Source organism: Saccoglossus kowalevskii, chromosome 12, assembly GCF_978046115.1.
Source record: "Saccoglossus kowalevskii chromosome 12, keSacKowa6.1, whole genome shotgun sequence".
In the NCBI taxonomy this organism is placed as follows: Eukaryota; Metazoa; Hemichordata; class Enteropneusta; family Harrimaniidae; genus Saccoglossus; species Saccoglossus kowalevskii.
The window spans coordinates 37,342,315-37,365,798 of NC_140652.1; the positions used below are offsets into that span (position 1 = coordinate 37,342,315).

General features: G+C 40.8%; 1 protein-coding gene across 1 annotated transcript in view; it reads right to left on the reverse strand.

Moving 5' to 3' along the window:
• Positions 1 to 264: 264 nt before the first annotated feature.
• LOC100371942 (uncharacterized) overlaps positions 265 to 23,484 on the reverse strand; it is a 102,886-nt gene continuing 79,666 nt past the window's right edge. The window contains exons 18-19 of the mRNA XM_085506645.1: positions 6,280 to 6,371; positions 265 to 4,159 (exon numbers count right to left, since the gene is read on the reverse strand). Coding sequence (XP_085362771.1) covers positions 4,018 to 4,159; positions 6,280 to 6,371 — 234 coding nt within the window. The 3' untranslated portion in view covers positions 265 to 4,017. The remainder of the gene's footprint in view (positions 4,160 to 6,279; positions 6,372 to 23,484) is intronic.

Consider the following 23,484-nt stretch of genomic DNA (forward strand, 5'->3'; position numbering starts at 1 on the left):
AAGTCGATCATAAACAAATGTATTAGGCTGATATTTTCTACATGTAATTTCATTTTAACATGCTTTGATTTATTTTACTTTTCAATTTATTTTATTACCAAATTTAACGTCACAATGGTATGCAGGTCCAGATCCAACATAATACTCTATTGTCTAATAATGTGTAGCAATGACATAACGTCATATCCAAATATGGGGTATGATATGTTATAATATGCAATAAGGACCAGTCATACATGTAGATGATTACAAGCAAGCAAAATATTAGATGTAGACAAACCAAATTTCTTTATTTGGATCTGCACAAATAATTGTCTAAGAACATTTTCTTTTAGTGTAAGTTACAAACATTGGATAAACTCGCAGGAGAAAATACTCCCAGAAATACCAAGAAAATGTGGAACTAACTTTTCTCAACTACATTTTATACACACTTAACAAAAAACAAAATCCAGAAAATATTCTGAGTGAATAATAATATGGTATAAAGAACGGATCATTCAAAATGTGGAAATACAATGCTCAAAAGATCATTAAGTTTTAAATTCTCAATCACTTTCAAATCGATGGCATAAAAAAAAAAATGAAAGTTTACTAGAAATTGGAAGAATAGGATCTTTTTTTTTTGTCCTGTTCTAGAACTGTTTATGTACACAAGTCAGTCCCTGCATAGATATGATATAAAATCACCTTTGATGATTCAATCTGTCAACAGATATTAATAAATGCCCATAATTACAAACAAATTGATTTGGAAAAATAAAAGTTTGTGAAGGGAAATAAAAACATTAAAATATGTTATGTGTAAATTGTTCATCTACTGCCAGTAACAACAAACAGAGATAAGATTATAATATATACCATGGTTTATTGTACAACGTAGCTGTCATATAGTTGCTTGTTTACTTGGTAGTCATGACTCTGGACAAATACGTAAAAAATTATGTCAAAGTGTTCTCCATCTACACAAGTGTTCCAGAGTGACTTGACAAACAGTGTTCTCTATCTACACAAGTGTTCCAGAGTGATGTGTCAAACAGTGTTCTCTATTAACACAAGTGTTCCAGAGTGATGTGTCAGTGTTCTCTATCTACACAAGTCTTCCAGAGTGATGTGTCAAACAGTGTTCTCTATCTACACAAGTGTTCCAGAGTGATGTGTCAAACAGTGTTCTCTATCAAAACTAGTGTTCCAGTGTGATGTGTCAAACAGTGTTCTCTATCTACAAAATATTGTAATGCTGACTTGCACAGAGTAAACCTTGGTCAGTGATTGACAGGTAGCAAGAAGAGATAACTCCAAGATGTGTTGGCAGTGATTTGTAACCCATGAATAAATAATCCTTGTTTTCAAACTTTGAATTTCAAATTTTTTGCAAGAACCAATATTATTAGATATTTGAACTAATTTTTGAAGATGCAACATTATAATACAAACCATGGATAATAATAAGATTACAGATTTGTGTCAAAAACATACCTCCCCTTGATAGCTACTGGTGACTCACAAATAAAGTGGTCAATGAAGATGAACAATTGATCTTTTTATCAAAATTCAGCAGTCATCCAAGAATTTTATATAAGCATCATGGTTTAGATAAGAGATGCCATGTTTAGGCTGTGAGAGTCATGATAAAAAAAAACACATGCATAGTCAACTGAGATTAATGTTATTACTTCAGGGTGTTTGTTTACAGAGGTTTATTGACATACTAAGGTACTGTATCAGTGAGCAAGTCAATGAGGAAGTGCCTTAGACAAGTTTCTTGTTGATTGTTCCCACTACATTGCACATCAAAACATTAATATTGCCAATTACGCTTCTGATTGTTTTGCTGAGTACATCTGAAGATTGTTACATGATTAGAACTGGTTGGGTCAATATCAAACTGGTAATAGTAATTTTATCTAGACTAGATTCCATTCTATTCAGATTGAATTTATTTGTCATACTGGAATTATATAAATAATATTAGGTGATAGTTTTGTTCATTTAAAATTTACCTGTTTCAAGACAAAAAGAAGTATTTTCCCAGTAGTTTGTGTGTTACACTGTCTGCATTTAACTAAATAAATAAGGTTTGATCTAATCAGTTCCAATCACTTCATGATCTAAAGAAGTAGTGCAAAGCCAACATACATTGTTCAGTTTACAAAAGTTATACAATACTACTGAGTGGGTGCAAGCATAGATAGTATAGTAGGACTATGGTGCAAGACCTGGTGAAAACTGTTATCATGATTATGTCAATCACGTTTTCTATGATTAAAGTACTTGTACAGATCATGGGATAACAAGAATTTATTCTGGGGTTAAAATATTAAACGGGCATCAAATTTGTACAAAATATTGCAGCTTACTTTTGCAGCAACAAATGTGAAAAGACAATAAAAGAGAAAATAATATAATACTGTCAATACTTTATACAGGATTTAAGAGGGAAAAAGGCAAATTTTACTTGTGCTATATACAAATTAGAAACATCCAAAAAGGAAAAGAAAAGCTGAAACACTATAGAAATCAAACCTATATTTGAATTTGTACAGTCAGAGAATTCATTAAATTATTTGCCAACATAACATGAATTGCTACATACTTTACATGCATTAAATTGTGGACTTGTTTGACAAAATTTGGGTTTGTTCAGAAGATAGTATCTTTTTTTTCAGAAAATATATTAACAAAATCATTCTCTATGGAGAAAAAACATTTTATTAGATCCATCTATGTTTCCACAGACACAAAATGTCCATATTCTACATCTTATCTTAGTGTAAAACCTTAAAAGTGACTCACCCCCCCCCCCCAACACATCACATGAACCCTTAGAACAGTTCATGGTAACATCAGTTTCAGTTAAATTAGCGAATAAATAAAGAAAGCATGCAAACAAATTAGATATTGTATAAAATTGTATTGCTACGCTGGCTGAAGTGATCCTTTTTTTTTTTTAAATACAATGAATATTAATGATATATTCCAAGACCTATGAATATTTGTAACGCCATATAATAGGGAAATTTCAACATAACCTGAATATTCATGACATAATTGCCATATTAGGAATGCACTTCTATGTAATAATTAGCCCCATCAAAATTACCAACAAAACAAAAGACACTGGTGTAATCAATATTAATCAACTACTCACTTCCATGTAAAAATACAATGTTACAAAAATGTACCACTGTCATCAACATGTGACATGGTTTAACCAATCAGTAAGCCTCATAATGCCATTATAGTAATTTAAATTACAAAAGAATTCTATTTCAACTGCCAAATGTTCTAATCCCATCAGATGAAATACCACTATTAACAGAGTGTCAGTTTGGATTCCCAGGGTTTCAAAATGACTGGTTCTTGAAAACAGCAGATCTTTTGCAAGAATCTAAGCGAGTTCCACTGATTTTGTCTACTCTCTACTAATACAGAGGCAAATGTCTATGAAATGATGTCAATCATTATGGGCAGTCTCCAGTAGCAACAGCTTGGCAAACACACTACATACACAAATTTTTTCAGATGATCAACAATGAATGTACTGATACCCTTCAACTGCTGTCCAAGTTGTACTCAATGCACATTATGAAATGCACTGGTGTAATCTAATCAATGGCCACCACAGTATATTCAATATACATGTACCTAGGCACTTGTGAAGAACAGCTTATGTTGGTAGACCTTGCATAGATTCCATGTCATAGCTCTTGAGATACAAATGACACATTGTGCAATATGACAGATGCAATTGTAATAACCAGCATACACTGAAGGACATCCATGCTTTAGTATAGAGTTAATATTATCCATTGTTTCAGAGTACCAAGATTCTACATTAACTGCAAATGCATGACTGGCAAAATGATTATCAAAAGCAAATACCCGCTGAGGACAATACTTCATTGAATTCATGATTCCTCAGTGGTATTCTGTCATATATCAAATCAGTTGATTGCCAACGTTTGAGTGGTTAGATCCCAGGTAACAGAACATTTAACACTGACAAAGCATGTTTCACCTTTGCCTTACAATCTTGTGTTGTATTTCTGCATCTACTTGGTGTTTTAATTCACCTAAACATTTAGCTATGGTGAGACCAGCTTCTAGGTTACTTAGTGCTAAGTTGGCAAGGTGTCGCTCATATCGTAAAAGATTCCTGCAATAAAACAATTAGAAGCAAATTATTAAATATCATAATTGTGTTTGTAAATCATAATAAAGTTTTAATGACAATTTTTGACACTAATGCTACGCAATCAAATATGGTACTCGACCGTGTTAGCGCCATGCCCAGGAAAGCGCCCACTATCATGCCATATTCAGTTTACCTCTCAAAAATGGCTAGTTACTAGTTTTTTTTGGAAAAACCATGTCATTTATTTGCTGAATTCAATTCCAATAGATCGTACTTCGACATCGATAATTCACTTCCGCATTGCGTTACCGGAAAGTGTTCGGGAATTTCCGAAGAATTACGTCAGTACAAAGCATTCTGATTGGTTAATAACGAACTTGACCCATTAGATCAAAGAACGCAGGTCAAATCTGTAAATGCATCATGGCGGAAAGTGATTTTCATGGAGAGTTTGCGTACAATCTAACACCGTTCGTCAATGGAGATAATATGACAATTTTGACTTCGACTGAATGTTTTTAATTTTTACGTAATTATTATTGTAACAAGTCATTGTCAATGACACATCCCCGTTCCGTTCATATTTGAGTGACATATACATTCAAAGCAGATCATGACCGAAATGCACCTGCATATGTACAACACATTGTGCTAAATCTGAACAAAATCCATCCATGCATGACTGAGATCCGGTTCTGGAATTGTGAAAATACGTGATTTTGATGCATTTTCGGCCTTAAAATGGCCATCATTCCGCTATTGTTAAGCAGATCATGAAACAAATGCACATATCTATTTGTGACATGATGTACCATGTGTGTGTGAAGTTTGAACTTGATCAATCCAGACATGTCTTGGATACGGATCCAGAACTGAATTCTTTAACAAAATGGCCGCCAGTCGGCCATTTCGAACTTGATCCGAAAAAAAAAAAGACGTGCATCAAGGTCCTATTATGTTTAAAGTATGTACCAAATTTGAACAAAATCCATCCATGCATAACTGAGATACGGGTCCGGAATTGGGAAAATGTGCGATTTCAATGCATTTTCGGCCTTAAAGCGGCCCCCATTTGGCTATCGTTAATGAGATCATGAAACAAATGCACATACATATTTGTGACATGATGTACCTTGTGTGTGTGAAGTTTGAACTCGATCAATCCAAGCATGTCTCAGATACGGATCCAGAACTGAATTCTTTAAAACAAAATGGCCGCCAGTCGGCCATTTCGAACCCGATCCAAAAAAAAAATGACGTGCATCAAGGTCCTATTATGTTTAATGTATGTACCAAATTTGAACAAAATCCGTCCATGCATAACTGAGATCCAGGTCCGGAATGGTGAAAATGTGCGATTTTGATGCATTTTCGGCCTTAAAATGGCCGCTATTCGGCTATCGTTAATCGGATCATGAAAGAAATGCATGTGCATATGTCCCAGATAATGTGTGATGTATGAGTGAAGTTTGAACTTAATCGGTCCATGCATGTTCGAGATACAGGTGATCACGGACGCACGGACGGACGGACGCACACAGGGCAAAACATAAGTCCCCGTTTTCGGACTGCGTCCGAACGGGGACTAATAAAATGTGCATATTTTTTGTGATCATTTCTGTTTCTTCATTGTGAAAATCAATGACGTAATTTGATTTTCCTTCAAAGACGTAATCTGTCACTTGATGAATCAAATTTTTCATTTGCACTCTTTTTTGAGGGGGGTGCTCGGGTAAGCGCCCACCCCTAAAAAATCATGATTTTCTGAGTTGAAGCCCCTGGGCTCTAACGCGGTCGAGTACGGTAGTCAAGTAACAAAATATTAGTTTTTCTGGCACTCAATTGGACAATTTTTTGTCAGGACTTTTGCATACTCTTGATAGGTCACCCCAGTATTTATTAATTTCATTGACCTGCAAAAAGACCAAATTTCACAGGATTATAAAGAAATACAATCTGTAGTGAAATGTTTATCTCAGTCTTTGTTCATTGGTGTCACAAAATGCACAGAACAGGACACCCATGATTGAACCTACTACTTAACCTTGCGTTGTCAAGGTGGGAAGATGGTATCGCTTTACAGTGTCTGATGCTGATAAAAAGCATGATTATTACTTTAAGAATTATTTCAAACAACTTGCCTTCTTGCAGTGCTGGAATACCTCACTAAGTTTTTCAAGATTAAAGCAGAGGTGACACGAACACTCTTTGTCACTGGACCTTCATTCTCACCCTGCAAAATAAAACATAACATACTGTGAGCATTATGATTGTATTGTGATGGATATTGACATAGAGGGCACCCTGTCACTGTACACAATGTATTGTGATGGATATTGACTTAGAGGGCACCCTGTCACTGTACACAATGTATTGTGATGGATATTGACTTAGAGGGCACCCTGTCACTGTACACAATGTATTGTGATGGATATTGACTTAGAGGGCACCCTGTCACTGTACACAATGTGATGTGATGGATATTGACTTAGAGGGCACCCTGTCACTGTACACAATGTATTGTGATGGATATGATGACTTAGAGGGCACCCTGTCACTGTACACAATGTATTGTGATGGATATTGACTTAGAGGGCACCCTGTCACTGTACACAATGTATTGTGATGGATATTGACTTAGAGGGCACCCTGTCACTGTACACAATGTATTGTGATGGATATTGACTTAGAGGGCACCCTGTCACTGTACACAATGTATTGTGATGGATATTGACTTAGAGGGCACCCTGTCACTGTACACAATGTATTGTGATGGATATTGACTTAGAGGGCACCCTGTCACTGTACACAATGTATTGTGATGGATATTGACTTAGAGGGCACCCTGTCACTGTACACAATGTGATGAGATGGATATTGACTTAGAGGGCACCCTGTCACTGTACACAATGTATTGTGATGGATATGATGACTTAGAGGGCACCCTGTCACTGTACACAATGTATTGTGATGGATATTGACTTAGAGGGCACCCTGTCACTGTACACAATGTATTGTGATAGATATTGACTTAGAGGGCACCCTGTCACTGTACACAATGTATTGTGATGGATATTGACTTAGAGGGCACCCTGTCACTGTACACAATGTATTGTGATGAATATTGACTTAGAGGGCACCCTGTCACTGTACACAATGTATTGTGATGGATATGATGACTTAGAGGGCACCCTGTCACTGTACACAATGTATTGTGATGGATATTGACTTAGCGGGCACCCTGTCACTGTACACAATGTATTGTGATGGATATGATGACTTAGAGGGCACCCTGTCACTGTACACAATGTATTGTGATAGATATGATGACTTAGAGGGCACCCTGTCACTGTACACAATGTATTGTGATGGATATGATGACTTAGAGGGCACCCTGTCACTGTACACAATGTATTGTGATGAATATTGACTTAGAGGGCACCCTGTCACTGTACACAATGTATTGTGATGGATATTGACTTAGAGGGCACCCTGTCACTGTACACAATGTATTGTGATGGATATGATGACTTAGAGGGCACCCTGTCACTGTACACAAAGTATTGTGATGGATATTGACATAGAGGGCACCCTGTCACTGTACACAATGTATTGTGATGGATATTGACTTAGAGGGCACCCTGTCACTGTACACAATGTATTGTGATGGATATTGACTTAGAGGGCACCCTGTCACTGTCACTGTACACAATGTATTGTGATGGATATTGACTTAGAGGGCACCCTGTCACTGTACACAATGTATTGTGATGGATATGATGACTTAGAGGGCACCCTGTCACTGTACACAATGTATTGTGATGGATATTGACTTAGCGGGCACCCTGTCACTGTACACAATGTATTGTGATGGATATTGACTTAGAGGGCACCCTGTCACTGTACACAATGTGATGTGATGGATATTGACTTAGAGGGCACCCTGTCACTGTACACAATGTATTGTGATAGATATTGACTTAGAGGGCACCCTGTCACTGTACACAATGTATTGTGATGGATATGATGACTTAGAGGGCACCCTGCCACTGTACACAATGTATTGTGATGGATATGATGACTTAGAGGGCACCCTGTCACTGTACACAATGTATTGTGATGGATATTGACTTAGCGGGCACCCTGTCACTGTACACAATGTATTGTGATGGATATTGACTTAGAGGGCACCCTGTCACTGTACACAATGTGATGTGATGGATATGATGACTTAGAGGGCACCCTGTCACTGTACACAATGTGATGTGATGGATATTGACTTAGAGGGCACCATGTCACTGTACACAATGTATTGTGATGGATATTGACTTAGAGGGCACCCTGTCACTGTACACAATGTATTGTGATGGATATGATGACTTAGAGGGCACAATGTATTGTGATGGATATTGACTTAGCGGGCACCCTGTCACTGTACACAATGTATTGTGATGGATATGATGACTTAGAGGGCACCCTGTCACTGTACACAATGTATTGTGATGGATATTGACTTAGAGGGCACCCTGTCACTGTACACAATGTGTTGTGATGGATATTGACTTAGAGGGCACCCTGTCACTGTACACAATGTATTGTGATGGATATCATGACTTAGAGGGCACCCTGTCACTGTACACAATGTATTGTGATAGATATGATGACTTAGAGGGCACCCTGTCACTGTACACAATGTATTGTGATGGATATTGACTTAGAGGGCACCCTGTCACTGTACACAATGTATTGTGATGGATATTGACTTAGAGGGCACCCTGTCACTGTACACAATGTATTGTGATGGATATTGACTTAGAGGGCACCCTGTCACTGTACACAATGTATTGTGGTGGATATGATGACTTAGAGGGCACCCTGTCACTGTACACAATGTGTTGTGATGAATATTGACTTAGAGGGCACCCTGTCACTGTACACAATGTATTGTGATGGATATGATGACTTAGAGGGCACCCTGTCACTGTACACAATGTATTGTGATGGATATGATGACTTAGAGGGCACCCTGTCACTGTACACAATGTATTGTGATGGATATTGACTTAGCGGGCACCCTGTCACTGTACACAATGTATTGTGATGGATATGATGACTTAGAGGGCACCCTGTCACTGTACACAATGTATTGTGATGGATATTGACTTAGAGGGCACCCTGTCACTGTACACAATGTATTGTGATGGATATGATGACTTAGAGGGCACCCTGTCACTGTACACAATGTATTGTGATGGATATTGACAGTGGGCACCCTGTCACTGTACACAATGTATTGTGATGGATATTGACTTAGAGGGCACCCTGTCACTGTACACAATGTATTGTGATGGATATTGACTTAGAGGGCACCCTGTCACTGTACACAATGTATTGTGATGGATATGATGACTTAGAGGGCACCCTGTCACTGTACACAATGTATTGTGATGAATATTGACTTAGAGGGCACCCTGTCACTGTACACAATGTATTGTGATGGATATGATGACTTAGAGGGCACCCTGTCACTGTACACAATGTGATGTGATGGATATTGACTTAGAGGGCACCCTGTCACTGTACACAATGTGATGTGATGGATATTGACTTAGAGGGCACCCTGTCACTGTACACAATGTGATGTGATGTGATGGATATGATGACTTAGAGGGCACCCTGTCACTGTACACAATGTATTGTGATGGATATTGACTTAGAGGGCATCCTGTCACTGTACACAATGTATTGTGATGGATATTGACTTAGAGGGCACCCTGTCACTGTACACAATGTATTGTGATGGATATGATGACTTAGAGGGCACCCTGTCACTGTACACAATGTATTGTGATGGATATTGACTTAGAGGGCACCCTGTCACTGTACACAATGTATTGTGATGGATATGATGACTTAGAGGGCACCCTGTCACTGTACACAATGTATTGTGATAGATATTGACTTAGAGGGCACCATGTCACTGTACACAATGTATTGTGATGGATATTGACTTAGAGGGCACCCTGTCACTGTACACAATGTATTGTGATAGATATTGACTTAGAGGGCACCCTGTCACTGTACACAATGTATTGTGATGGATATGATGACTTAGAGGGCACCCTGTCACTGTACACAATGTATTGTGATGGATATGATGACTTAGAGGGCACCCTGTCACTGTACACAATGTATTGTGATGGATATTGACTTAGCGGGCACCCTGTCACTGTACACAATGTATTGTGATGGATATTGACTTAGAGGGCACCCTGTCACTGTACACAATGTGATGTGATGGATATGATGACTTAGAGGGCACCCTGACACTGTACACAATGTGATGTGATGGATATTGACTTAGAGGGCACCATGTCACTGTACACAATGTATTGTGATGGATATTGACTTAGAGGGCACCCTGTCACTGTACACAATGTATTGTGATGGATATGATGACTTAGAGGGCACCCTGTCACTGTACACAATGTATTGTGATGAATATTGACTTAGAGGGCACCCTGTCACTGTACACAATGTATTGTGATGGATATGATGACTTAGAGGGCACAATGTATTGTGATGGATATTGACTTAGCGGGCACCCTGTCACTGTACACAATGTATTGTGATGGATATGATGAATTAGAGGGCACCCTGTCACTGTACACAATGTATTGTGATAGATATGATGACTTAGAGGGCACCCTGTCACTGTACACAATGTATTGTGATGGATATTGACTTAGAGGGCACCCTGTCACTGTACACAATGTGTTGTGATGGATATTGACTTAGCGGGCACCCTGTCACTGTACACAATGTATTGTGATAGATATGATGACTTAGAGGGCACCCTGTCACTGTACACAATGTATTGTGATGGATATTGACTTAGAGGGCACCCTGTCACTGTACACAATGTATTGTGATGGATATTGACTTAGAGGGCACCCTGTCACTGTACACAATGTATTGTGGTGGATATGATGACTTAGAGGGCACCCTGTCACTGTACACAATGTGTTGTGATGAATATTGACTTAGAGGGCACCCTGTCACTGTACACAATGTATTGTGATGGATATGATGACTTAGAGGGCACCCTGTCACTGTACACAATGTATTTTGATGGATATGATGACTTAGAGGGCACCCTGTCACTGTACACAATGTATTGTGATGGATATTGACTTAGCGGGCACCCTGTCACTGTACACAATGTATTGTGATGGATATGATGACTTAGAGGGCACCCTGTCACTGTACACAATGTATTGTGATGGATATTGACTTAGAGGGCACCCTGTCACTGTACACAATGTATTGTGATGGATATGATGACTTAGAGGGCACCCTGTCACTGTACACAATGTATTGTGATGGATATTGACTTAGAGGGCACCCTGTCACTGTAACTGTACACAATGTATTGATATGGATATTGACTTATAGGGCACCCTGTCACTGTACACAATGTATTGTGATAGATATTGACTTAGAGGGCACCCTGTTACTGTACACAATGTATTGTGATGGATATTGACTTAGCGGGCACCCTGTCACTGTACACAATGTATTGTGATGGATATTGACTTAGAGGGCACCCTGTCACTGTACACAATGTGATGTGATGGATATGATGACTTAGAGGGCACCCTGACACTGTACACAATGTGATGTGATGGATATTGACTTAGAGGGCACCCTGTCACTGTACACAATGTATTGTGATGGATATGATGACTTAGAGGGCACCCTGTCACTGTACACAATGTATTGTGATGAATATTGACTTAGAGGGCACCCTGTCACTGTACACAATGTATTGTGATGGATATGATGACTTAGAGGGCACAATGTATTGTGATGGATATTGACTTAGCGGGCACCCTGTCACTGTACACAATGTATTGTGATGGATATGATGAATTAGAGGGCACCCTGTCACTGTACACAATGTATTGTGATAGATATGATGACTTAGAGGGCACCCTGTCACTGTACACAATGTATTGTGATGGATATTGACTTAGAGGGCACCCTGTCACTGTACACAATGTGTTGTGATGGATATTGACTTAGCGGGCACCCTGTCACTGTACACAATGTATTGTGATAGATATGATGACTTAGAGGGCACCCTGTCACTGTACACAATGTATTGTGATGGATATTGACTTAGAGGGCACCCTGTCACTGTACACAATGTATTGTGATGGATATTGACTTAGAGGGCACCCTGTCACTGTACACAATGTATTGTGGTGGATATGATGACTTAGAGGGCACCCTGTCACTGTACACAATGTGTTGTGATGAATATTGACTTAGAGGGCACCCTGTCACTGTACACAATGTATTGTGATGGATATGATGACTTAGAGGGCACCCTGTCACTGTACACAATGTATTTTGATGGATATGATGACTTAGAGGGCACCCTGTCACTGTACACAATGTATTGTGATGGATATTGACTTAGCGGGCACCCTGTCACTGTACACAATGTATTGTGATGGATATGATGACTTAGAGGGCACCCTGTCACTGTACACAATGTATTGTGATGGATATTGACTTAGAGGGCACCCTGTCACTGTACACAATGTATTGTGATGAATATTGACTTAGAGGGCACCCTGTCACTGTACACAATGTATTGTGATGGATATGATGACTTAGAGGGCACAATGTATTGTGATGGATATTGACTTAGCGGGCACCCTGTCACTGTACACAATGTATTGTGATGGATATGATGAATTAGAGGGCACCCTGTCACTGTACACAATGTATTGTGATAGATATGATGACTTAGAGGGCACCCTGTCACTGTACACAATGTATTGTGATGGATATTGACTTAGAGGGCACCCTGTCACTGTACACAATGTGTTGTGATGGATATTGACTTAGCGGGCACCCTGTCACTGTACACAATGTATTGTGATAGATATGATGACTTAGAGGGCACCCTGTCACTGTACACAATGTATTGTGATGGATATTGACTTAGAGGGCACCCTGTCACTGTACACAATGTATTGTGATGGATATTGACTTAGAGGGCACATTGTCACTGTACACAATGTATTGTGGTGGATATGATGACTTAGAGGGCACCCTGTCACTGTACACAATGTGTTGTGATGAATATTGACTTAGAGGGCACCCTGTCACTGTACACAATGTATTGTGATGGATATGATGACTTAGAGGGCACCCTGTCACTGTACACAATGTATTTTGATGGATATGATGACTTAGAGGGCACCCTGTCACTGTACACAATGTATTGTGATGGATATTGACTTAGCGGGCACCCTGTCACTGTACACAATGTATTGTGATGGATATGATGACTTAGAGGGCACCCTGTCACTGTACACAATGTATTGTGATGGATATTGACTTAGAGGGCACCCTGTCACTGTACACAATGTATTGTGATGGATATGATGACTTAGAGGGCACCCTGTCACTGTACACAATGTATTGTGATGGATATTGACTTAGAGGGCACCCTGTCACTGTAACTGTACACAATGTATTGATATGGATATTGACTTATAGGGCACCCTGTCACTGTACACAATGTATTGTGATAGATATTGACTTAGAGGGCACCCTGTCACTGTACACAATGTATTGTGATGGATATGATGACTTAGAGGGCACCCTGTCACTGTACACAATGTATTGTGATGGATATGATGACTTAGAGGGCACCCTGTCACTGTACACAATGTATTGTGATAGATATTGACTTAGAGGGCACCCTGTCACTGTACACAATGTATTGTGATGGATATGATGACTTAGAGGGCACCCTGTCACTGTACACAATGTATTGTGATAGATATTGACTTAGAGGGCACCCTGTCACTGTACACAATGTATTGTGATGGATATGATGACTTAGAGGGCACCCTGTCACTGTACACAATGTGATGTGATGGATATTGACTTAGAGGGCACCCTGTCACTGTACACAATGTGATGTGATGTGATGGATATGATGACTTAGAGGGCATCCTGTCACTGTACACAATGTATTGTGATGGATATTGACTTAGAGGGCACCCTGTCACTGTACACAATGTATTGTGATGGATATGATGACTTAGAGGGCACCCTGTCACTGTACACAATGTATTGTGATGGATATTGACTTAGAGGGCACCCTGTCACTGTACACAATGTATTGTGATGGATATTGACTTAGAGGGCACCCTGTCACTGTACACAATGTATTGTGATGGATATGATGACTTAGAGGGCACCCTGTCACTGTACACAATGTATTGTGATGGATATTGACTTAAAGGGCACCCTGTCACTGTACACAATGTGATGTGATGGATATGATGACTTAGAGGGCACCCTGTCACTGTACACAATGTATTGTGATGAATATTGACTTAGAGGGCACCCTGTCACTGTACACAATGTATTGTGATGGATATGATGACTTAGAGGGCACCCTGTCACTGTACACAATGTATTGTGATGGATTTTGACTTAGAGGGCACCCTGTCACTGTCACTGTACACAATGTATTGTGATGGATATGATGACTTAGAGGGCACCCTGTCACTGTACACAATGTATTGTGATGGATATTGACTTAGAGGGCACCCTGTCACTGTACACAATGTATTGTGATGGATATTGACTTAGAGGGCACCCTGTCACTGTACACAATGTATTGTGATGAATATTGACTTAGAGGGCACCCTGTCACTGTACACAATGTATTGTGATGGATATGATGACTTAAAGGGCACCCTGTCACTGTACACAATGTATTGTGATGAATATTGACTTAGAGGGCACCCTGTCACTGTACACAATGTATTGTGATGAATATTGACTTAGAGGGCACCCTGTCACTGTACACAATGTATTGTGATGGATATTGACTTAGAGGGCACCCTGTCACTGTACACAATGTATTGTGATGGATATGATGACTTAGAGGGCACCCTGTCACTGTACACAATGTATTGTGATGGATATTGACTTAGAGGGCACCCTGTCACTGTACACAATGTATTGTGATGGATATGATGACTTAGAGGGCACCCTGTCACTGTACACAATGTATTGTGATGGATTTTGACTTAGAGGGCACCCTGTCACTGTCACTGTACACAATGTGATGTGATGGATATTGACTTAGAGGGCACCCTGTCACTGTACACAATGTATTGTGATGGATATGATGACTTAGAGGGCACCCTGTCACTGTACACAATGTATCCTCGGGGCGGACATCCGGGCATTTTCACCGCCTGGCAACCCGCGGCGGTGAAAACAAAGGCCCAAACCTCGCAGAAAACGGTACTTTGGGGTGATTGTTGAGACTCCTCTGAACAGTGCAACAAGATTAGCCCTACGTGTGTAACATATATAAATTTGATTGTTATGGATTACTTCAAAGTTGAGTTTGTATTGTTTTCTCGAATTTTCACCGGCTCGACCGGCGTTCCACAGCAGCGCGCACAGAGCCCATAGAAATGCATGGTACAGTGGTGCGCGTCTTAGCAACGTGGAACGTCTGTGACGTAGCTCCGCCCCCGAGGATTGTGATGGGTATGATGACTTAGAGGGCACCCTGTCACTGTACACAATGTATTGTGATGGATATTGACTTAGAGGGCACCCTGTCACTGTACACAATGTATTGTGATGGATATTGACTTAGAGGGCACCCTGTCACTGTACACAATGTATTGTGATGGATATGATGACTTAGAGGGCACCCTGTCACTGTACACAATGTATTGTGATGGATATTGACTTAGAGGGCACCCTGTCACTGTACACAATGTATTGTGATGGATATGATGACTTAGAGGGCACCCTGTCACTGTACACAATGTATTGTGATAGATATTGACTGAGAGGGCACCATGTCACTGTACACAATGTATTGTGATGGATATTGACTTAGAGGGCATCCTGTCACTGTACACAATGTATTGTGATGGATATTGACTTAGAGGGCACCCTGTCACTGTACACAATGTATTGTGATGGATATGATGACTTAGAGGGCACCCTGTCACTGTACACAATGTATTGTGATGGATATTGACTTAGAGGGCATACTGTCACTGTACACAATGTATTGTGATGGATATTGACTTAGAGGGCACCCTGTCACTGTACACAATGTATTGTGATGGATATGATGACTTAGAGGGCACCCTGTCACTGTACACAATGTATTGTGATGGATATTGACTTAGAGGGCACCCTGTCACTGTACACAATGTATTGTGATGGATATGATGACTTAGAGGGCACCCTGTCACTGTACACAATGTATTGTGATAGATATTGACTTAGAGGGCACCATGTCACTGTACACAATGTATTGTGATGGATATTGACTTAGAGGGCACCCTGTCACTGTACACAATGTATTGTGATAGATATTGACTTAGAGGGCACCCTGTCACTGTACACAATGTATTGTGATGGATATGATGACTTAGAGGGCACCCTGTCACTGTACACAATGTATTGTGATGGATATTGACTTAGAGGGCACCCTGTCACTGTACACAATGTATTGTGATGGATATGATGACTTAGAGGGCACCCTGTCACTGTACACAATGTATTGTGATAGATATTGACTTAGAGGGCACCATGTCACTGTACACAATGTATTGTGATGGATATGATGACTTAGAGGGCACCCTGTCACTGTACACAATGTATTGTGATGGATATTGACTTAGAGGGCACCCTGTCACTGTACACAATGTATTGTGATGGATATGATGACTTAGAGGGCACCCTGTCACTGTACACAATGTATTGTGATAGATATTGACTTAGAGGGCACCATGTCACTGTACACAATGTATTGTGATGGATATTGACTTAGAGGGCACCCTGTCACTGTACACAATGTGATGTGATGGATATGATGACTTAGAGGGCACCCTGACACTGTACACAATGTGATGTGATGGATATTGACTTAGAGGGCACCATGTCACTGTACACAATGTATTGTGATGGATATTGACTTAGAGGGCACCCTGTCACTGTACACAATGTATTGTGATGGATATGATGACTTAGAGGGCACCCTCTCACTGTACACAATGTATTGTGATGAATATTGACTTAGAGGGCACCCTGTCACTGTACACAATGTATTGTGATGGATATGATGACTTAGAGGGCACAATGTATTGTGATGGATATTGACTTAGCTGGCACCCTGTCACTGTACACAATGTATTGTGATGGATATGATGAATTAGAGGGCACCCTGTCACTGTACACAATGTATTGTGATGGATATGATGACTTAGAGGGCACCCTGTCACTGTACACAATGTATTGTGATGGATATTGACTTAGAGGGCACCCTGTCACTGTACACAATGTGTTGTGATGGATATTGACTTAGCGGGCACCCTGTCACTGTACACAATGTATTGTGATGGATATGATGACTTAGAGGGCACCGTGTCACTGTACACAATGTATTGTGATAGATATGATGACTTAGAGGGCACCCTGTCACTGTACACAATGTATTGTGATGGATATTGACTTAGAGGGCACCCTGTCACTGTACACAATGTATTGTGATGGATATTGACTTAGAGGGCACCCTGTCACTGTACACAATGTATTGTGGTGGATATGATGACTTAGAGGGCACCCTGTCACTGTACACAATGTGTTGTGATGAATATTGACTTAGAGGGCACCCTGTCACTGTACACAATGTATTGTGATGGATATTGACTTAGCGGGCACCCTGTCACTGTACACAATGTATTGTGATGGATATGATGACTTAGAGGGCACCCTGTCACTGTACACAATGTATTGTGATGGATATGATGACTTAGAGGGCACCCTGTCACTGTACACAATGTATTGTGATGGATATTGACTTAGCGGGCACCCTGTCACTGTACACAATGTATTGTGATGGATATGATGACTTAGAGGGCACCCTGTCACTGTACACAATGTATTGTGATGGATATGATGACTTAGAGGGCACCCTGTCACTGTACACAATGTATTGTGATGGATATTGACTTAGAGGGCACCCTGTCACTGTAACTGTACACAATGTATTGATATGGATATTGACTTATAGGGCACCCTGTCACTGTACACAATGTATTGTGATAGATATTGACTTAGAGGGCACCCTGTCACTGTACACAATGTATTGTGGTGGATATGATGACTTAGAGGGCACCCTGTCACTGTACACAATGTATTGTGATGGATATGATGACTTAGAGGGCACCCTGTCACTGTACACAATGTATTGTGATGGATATGATGACTTAGAGGGCACCCTGTCACTGTACACAATGTATTGTGATAGATATTGACTTAGAGGGCACCCTGTCACTGTACACAATGTGATGTGATGGATATTGACATAGAGGGCACCCTGTCACTGTACACAATGTGATGTGATGGATATGATGACTTAGAGGGCACCCTGTCACTGTACACAATGTATTGTGATGAATATTGACTTAGAGGGCACCCTGTCACTGTACACAATGTATTGTGATGGATATGATGACTTAGAGGGCACCCTGTCACTGTACACAATGTATTGTGATGGATTTTGACTTAGAGGGCACCCTGTCACTGTCACTGTACACAATGTATTGTGATGGATATGATGACTTAGAGGGCACCCTGTCACTGTACACAATGTATTGTGATGGATATTGACTTAGAGGGCACCCTGTCACTGTACACAATGTATTGTGATGGATATTGACTTAGAGGGCACCCTGTCACTGTACACAATGTATTGTGATGAATATTGACTTAGAGGGCACCCTGTCACTGTACACAATGTATTGTGATGGATATGATGACTTAAAGGGCACCCTGTCACTGTACACAATGTATTGTGATGAATATTGACTTAGAGGGCACCCTGTCACTGTACACAATGTATTGTGATGAATATTGACTTAGAGGGCACCCTGTCACTGTACACAATGTATTGTGATGGATATTGACTTAGAGGGCACCTTGTCACTGTACACAATGTATTGTGATGGATATGATGACTTAGAGGGCACCCTGTCACTGTACACAATGTATTGTGATGGATATTGACTTAGAGGGCACCCTGTCACTGTACACAATGTATTGTGATGGATATGATGACTTAGAGGGCACCCTGTCACTGTACACAATGTATTGTGATGGATTTTGACTTAGAGGGCACCCTGTCACTGTCACTGTACACAATGTGATGTGATGGATATTGACTTAGAGGGCACCCTGTCACTGTACACAATGTATTGTGATGGATATGATGACTTAGAGGGCACCCTGTCACTGTACACAATGTATCCTCGGGGCGGACATCCGGGCATTTTCACCGCCTGGCAACCCGCGGCGGTGAAAACAAAGGCCCAAACCTCGCAGAAAACGGTACTTTGGGGTGATTGTTGAGACTCCTCTGAACAGTGCAACAAGATTAGCCCTACGTGTGTAACATATATAAATTTGATTGTTATGGATTACTTCAAAGTTGAGTTTGTATTGTTTTCTCGAATTTTCACCGGCTCGACCGGCGTTCCACAGCAGCGCGCACAGAGCCCATAGAAATGCATGGTACAGTGGTGCGCGTCTTAGCAACGTGGAACGTCTGTGACGTAGCTCCGCCCCCGAGGATTGTGATGGGTATGATGACTTAGAGGGCACCCTGTCACTGTACACAATGTATTGTGATGGATATTGACTTAGAGGGCACCCTGTCACTGTACACAATGTATTGTGATGGATATTGACTTAGAGGGCACCCTGTCACTGTACACAATGTATTGTGATGGATATTGACTTAGAGGGCACCCTGTCACTGTACACAATGTATTGTGATGGATATGATGACTTAGAGGGCACCCTGTCACTGTACACAATGTATTGTGATGGATATGATGACTTAGAGGGCACCCTGTCACTGTACACAATGTATTGTGATGGATATTGACTTAGAGGGCACCCTGTCACTGTACACAATGTGTTGTGATGAATATTGACTTAGAGGGCACCCTGTCACTGTACACAATGTATTGTGATGGATATGATGACTTAGAGGGCACCCTGTCACTGTACACAATGTATTGTGATGGATATGATGACTTAGAGGGCACCCTGTCACTGTACACAATGTATTGTGATGGATATTGACTTAGCGGGCACCCTGTCACTGTACACAATGTATTGTGATGGATATGATGACTTAGAGGGCACCCTGTCACTGTACACAATGTATTGTGATGGATATTGACTTAGAGGGCACCCTGTCACTGTACACAATGTATTGTGATGGATATGATGACTTAGAGGGCACCCTGTCACTGTACACAATGTATTGTGATGGATATTGACTTAGAGGGCACCCTGTCACTGTACACAATGTATTGTGATGGATATTGACTTAGAGGGCACCCTGTCACTGTAACTGTACACAATGTATTGTGATGGATATTGACTTATAGGGCACCCTGTCACTGTACACAATGTATTGTGATAGATATTGACTTAGAGGGCACCCTGTCACTGTACACAATGTATTGTGATGGATATGATGACTTAGAGGGCACCCTGTCACTGTACACAATGTATTGTGATAGATATTGACTTAGAGGGCACCCTGTCACTGTACACAATGTATTGTGATGGATATGATGACTTAGAGGGCACCCTGTCACTGTACACAATGTGATGTGATGGATATTGACTTAGAGGGCACCCTGTCACTGTACACAATGTGATGTGATGGATATTGACTTAGAGGGCACCCTGTCACTGTACACAATGTGATGTGATGTGATGGATATGATGACTTAGAGGGCACCCTGTCACTGTACACAATGTATTGTGATGGATATTGACTTAGAGGGCATCCTGTCACTGTACACAATGTATTGTGATGGATATTGACTTAGAGGGCACCCTGTCACTGTACACAATGTATTGTGATGGATATGATGACTTAGAGGGCACCCTGTCACTGTACACAATGTATTGTGATGGATATTGACTTAGAGGGCACCCTGTCACTGTACACAATGTATTGTGATGGATATGATGACTTGGAGGGCACCCTGTCACTGTACACAATGTATTGTGATGGATATTGACTTAGAGGGCACCCTGTCACTGTACACAATGTATTGTGATGGATATGATGACTTAGAGGGCACCCTGTCACTGTACACAATGTATTGTGATGGATATTGACTTAGAGGGCACCCTGTCACTGTACACAATGTATTGTGATGAATATTGACTTAGAGGGCACCCTGTCACTGTACACAATGTGATGTGATGGATATTGACATAGAGGGCACTCTGTCACTGTACACAATGTGATGTGATGGATATGATGACTTAGAGGGCACCCTGTCACTGTACACAATGTATTGTGATGGATATTGACTTAGAGGGCACCCTGTCACTGTACACAATGTATTGTGATGGATATTGACTTAGAGGGCACCCTGTCACTGTACACAATGTATTGTGATGGATATTGACTTAGAGGGCACCCTGTCACTGTACACAATGTATTGTGATGGATATTGACTTAGAGGGCACCCTGTCACTGTACAGAATGTATTGTGATGGATATGATGACTTAGAGGGCACCCTGTCACTGTACACAATGTATTGTGATGGATATTGACTTAGAGGGCACCCTGTCACTGTACACAATGTGTTGTGATGAATATTGACTTAGAGGGCACCCTGTCACTGTACACAATGTATTGTGATGGATATGATGACTTAGAGGGCACCCTGTCACTGTACACAATGTATTGTGATGGATATGATGACTTAGAGGGCACCCTGTCACTGTACACAATGTATTGTGATGGATATTGACTTAGCGGGCACCCTGTCACTGTACACAATGTATTGTGATGGATATGATGACTTAGAGGGCACCCTGTCACTGTACACAATGTATTGTGATGGATATTGACTTAGAGGGCACCCTGTCACTGTACACAATGTATTGTGATGGATATGATGACTTAGAGGGCACCCTGTCACTGTACACAATGTATTGTGATGGATATTGACTTAGAGGGCACCCTGTCACTGTACACAATGTATTGTGATGGATATTGACTTAGAGGGCACCCTGTCACTGTAACTGTACACAATGTATTGTGATGGATATTGACTTATAGGGCACCCTGTCACTGTACACAATGTATTGTGATAGATATTGACTTAGAGGGCACCCTGTCACTGTACACAATGTATTGTGATGGATATGATGACTTAGAGGGCACCCTGTCACTGTACACAATGTATTGTGATAGATATTGACTTAGAGGGCACCCTGTCACTGTACACAATGTATTGTGATGGATATGATGACTTAGAGGGCACCCTGTCACTGTACACAATGTGATGTGATGGATATTGACTTAGAGGGCACCCTGTCACTGTACACAATGTGATGTGATGGATATTGACTTAGAGGGCACCCTGTCACTGTACACAATGTGATGTGATGTGATGGATATGATGACTTAGAGGGCACCCTGTCACTGTACACAATGTATTGTGATGGATATTGACTTAGAGGGCATCCTGTCACTGTACACAATGTATTGTGATGGATATTGACTTAGAGGGCACCCTGTCCCTGTACACAATGTATTGTGATGGATATGATGACTTAGAGGGCACCCTGTCACTGTACACAATGTATTGTGATGGATATTGACTTAGAGGGCACCCTGTCACTGTACACAATGTATTGTGATGGATATGATGACTTGGAGGGCACCCTGTCACTGTACACAATGTATTGTGATGGATATTGACTTAGAGGGCACCCTGTCACTGTACACAATGTATTGTGATGGATATGATGACTTAGAGGGCACCCTGTCACTGTACACAATGTATTGTGATGGATATTGACTTAGAGGGCACCCTGTCACTGTACACAATGTATTGTGATGAATATTGACTTAGAGGGCACCCTGTCACTGTACACAATGTGATGTGATGGATATTGACATAGAGGGCACTCTGTCACTGTACACAATGTGATGTGATGGATATGATGACTTAGAGGGCACCCTGTCACTGTACACAATGTATTGTGATGAATATTGACTTAGAGGGCACCCTGTCACTGTACACAATGTATTGTGATGGATATGATGACTTAGAGGGCACCCTGTCACTTTACACAATGTATTGTGATGGATTTTGACTTAGAGGGCACCCTGTCACTGTCACTGTACACAATGTATTGTGATGGATATGATGACTTAGAGGGCACC